This window comes from Oncorhynchus keta, chromosome 22, assembly GCF_023373465.1.
Source record: "Oncorhynchus keta strain PuntledgeMale-10-30-2019 chromosome 22, Oket_V2, whole genome shotgun sequence".
In the NCBI taxonomy this organism is placed as follows: Eukaryota; Metazoa; Chordata; class Actinopteri; order Salmoniformes; family Salmonidae; genus Oncorhynchus; species Oncorhynchus keta.
The window spans coordinates 42,507,834-42,510,837 of NC_068442.1; the positions used below are offsets into that span (position 1 = coordinate 42,507,834).

The following is a 3,004-nucleotide window of genomic DNA, read 5'->3' on the forward strand; positions in this document are numbered from 1 at the left end:
CCACTAGCAGTCTCCCCACGACATGCACCAGCATTCTTCCCACAACATGCACCAGCAGTCTCCCCCACCAGCAGTCTCCCTCACAACATGCACCAGCAGTCTCCCCACCAGCAGTCTCCTCACAACATGCACCAGCAGTCTCCCCTACCAGCAGTCTCCATACGACATGCACCAGTAATCTCCCCCTACCAGCAGTCTCCCCCACCAGCAGTCTCCCCATGACATGCACCAGCAGTCTCCCCACAACATGCACCATCAGTCTCCCCTACCAGCAGTCTCCATACGACATGCACCAGTAATCTCCCCCTACCAGCAGTCTCCCCCCGCCAGCAGTCTCCCCACGACATGCACCAGCAGTCTCCCCACAACATGCACCAGCAGTCTCCCCCCACCAGCAGTCTCCCCACAACATGCACCAGCAGTCTCCCCCCACCAGCAGTCTCCCCACAACATGCACCAGCAGTCTCCCCCTACCAGCAGTCTCCCCACGACATGCACCAGCAGTCTCCCCACAACATGCACCAGCAGTCTCCCCCACCAGCAGTCTCCCCCCACCAGCAGTCTCCCCACGACATGCACCAGCAGTCTCCCCCCACTAGCAGTCTCCCCACGACATGCACCAGCATTCTTCCCACAACATGCACCAGCAGTCTCCCCCCACCAGCAGTCTCCTCACAACATGCACCAGCAGTCTCCCCCCACCAGCAGTCTCCTCACAACATGCACCAGCAGTCTCCCCCTACCAGCAGTCTCCATACGACATGCACCAGTAATCTCCCCTACCAGCAGTCTCCCCCCACCAGCAGTCTCCCCATGACATGCACCAGCAGTCTCCCCACAACATGCACCAGCAGTCTCCCCCTACCAGCAGTCTCCATACGACATGCACCAGTAGTCTCCCCCTACCAGCAGTCTCCCCCCACCAGCAGTCTCCCCACGACATACACCAGCAGTCTCCCCACAACATGCACCAGCAGTCTCCCCCCACCAGCAGTCTCCCCACAGCATGCACCAGCAGTCTCCCCCCACCAGCAGTCTCCCCACAACATGCACCAGCAGTCTCCCCCACCAGCAGTCTCCCCACAACATGCACCAGCAGTCTCCCCCTACCAGCAGTCTCCCACGACATGCACCAGCAGTCTCCCCACAACATGCACCAGCAGTCTCCCCACCAGCAGTCTCCCCACAACATGCACCAGCAGTCTCCCCCTACCAGCAGTCTCCATACGACATGCACCAGTAATCTCCCCCTACCAGCAGTCTCCCCCCACCAGCAGTCTCCCCACGACATGCACCAGCAGTCTCCCCACAACATGCACCAGCAGTCTCCCCACAACATGCACCAGCAGTCTCCCCACGACGACTAGAGGTATACATCTGGGTGGATTACATTCTCCATGCATGTGGATATAGTGTAAAGTACACTATATGACCAACAATATATCTAATATATCTCATTTCAAAATCGTGCTATAACAGCCTCCACTCCTCTGGGAAGGTATTAATATGTTGCTATAACAGCCTCCACTCCTCTGGGAAGGTATTAATATGTTGCTATAACAGCCTCCACTCCTGCACCAGCAGTCTCCCCACAACATGCACCAGCAGTCTCCCCCACCAGCAGTCTCCCCCCACCAGCAGTCTCCCCACGACATGCACCAGCAGTCTCCCCCCACTAGCAGTCTCCCCACGACATGCACCAGCATTCTTCCCACAACATGCACCAGCAGTCTCCCCCCACCAGCAGTCTCCTCACAACATGCACCAGCAGTCTCCCCCCACCAGCAGTCTCCTCACCACATGCACCAGCAGTCTCCCCCTACCAGCAGTCTCCATACGACATGCACCAGTAATCTCCCCCTACCAGCAGTCTCCCCCCACCAGCAGTCTCCCCATGACATGCACCAGCGGCCCCACAACATGCACCATCAGTCTCCCCCTACCAGCAGTCTCCATACGACATGCACCAGTAATCTCCCCTACCAGCAGTCTCCCCCCACCAGCAGTCTCCCCACGACATGCACCAGCAGTCTCCCCACAACATGCACCAGCAGTCTCCCCCCACCAGCAGTCTCCCCACAGCATGCACCAGCAGTCTCCCCCCACCAGCAGTCTCCCCACAACATGCACCAGCAGTCTCCCCCACCAGCAGTCTCCCACAACATGCACCAGCAGTCTCCCCTACCAGCAGTCTCCCCACGACATGCACCAGCAGTCTCCCCACAACATGCACCAGCAGTCTCCCCACCAGCAGTCTCCCCACAACATGCACCAGCAGTCTCCCCCTACCAGCAGTCTCCATACGACATGCACCAGTAATCTCCCCTACCAGCAGTCTCCCCCACCAGCAGTCTCCCACAACATGCACCAGCAGTCTCCCCACAACATGCACCAGCAGTCTCCCCACAACATGCACCAGCAGTCTCCCCACGACATGCACCAGCAGTCTCCCCACAGGGACTAGAGGTATACATCTGGGTGGATTACATTCTCCATGCATGTGGATATAGTGTAAAGTACACTATATGACCAACAATATATCTAATATATCTCATTTCAAAATCGTGCTATAACAGCCTCCACTCCTCTGGGAAGGTATTAATATGTTGCTATAACAGCCTCCACTCCTCTGGGAAGGTATTATAATGTTGCTATAACAGTCTCCACTCCTCTGGGAAGGTATTAATATGTTGCTATAACAGCCTCCACTCCTCTGGGAAGGTATTAATATGTTGCTATAACAGCCTCCACTCCTCTGGGAAGGTATTAATATGTTGCTATAACAGCCTACACTCCTCTGGGAAGGTATTAATATGTTGCTATAACAGCCTCCACTCCTCTGGGAAGGTATTAATATGTTGCTATAACAGCCTCCACTCCTCTGGGAAGGTATTATAATGTTGCTATAACAGCCTCCACTCCTCTGAGAAGGTATTAATATGTTGCTATAACAGCCTCCACTCCTCTGGGAAGGTATTAATATGTTGCTATAACAGCCTCCACT

The 3,004-nt window shown here is 55.6% G+C and overlaps 1 protein-coding gene across 1 annotated transcript; it reads left to right on the forward strand.

Moving 5' to 3' along the window:
* Nucleotides 1–345: 345 nt before the first annotated feature.
* On the forward strand, nt 346–1,367 carry LOC127910810 (uncharacterized). Its single transcript, XM_052475806.1, has 2 exons — nt 346–748; nt 790–1,367. The coding sequence occupies exons 1-2, from the start codon at nt 346–348 to the stop codon at nt 1,365–1,367; spliced, it is 981 nt and encodes a 326-aa protein (XP_052331766.1).
* The last annotated feature ends 1,637 nt before the right edge of the window (nt 1,368–3,004 follow it).

Coding starts and splice junctions, on each gene's coding strand:
- LOC127910810 (XM_052475806.1), top strand. CDS start 346: ATGCACCAGCAGTCTCCCCACAACATGCACCAGCAGTCTCCCCCCACC. Junction 749..789: donor GCAGTCTCCCCCTACCAGCA/GTCTCCATACGA, acceptor CCCTACCAGCAG/TCTCCCCCCACCAGCAGTCT.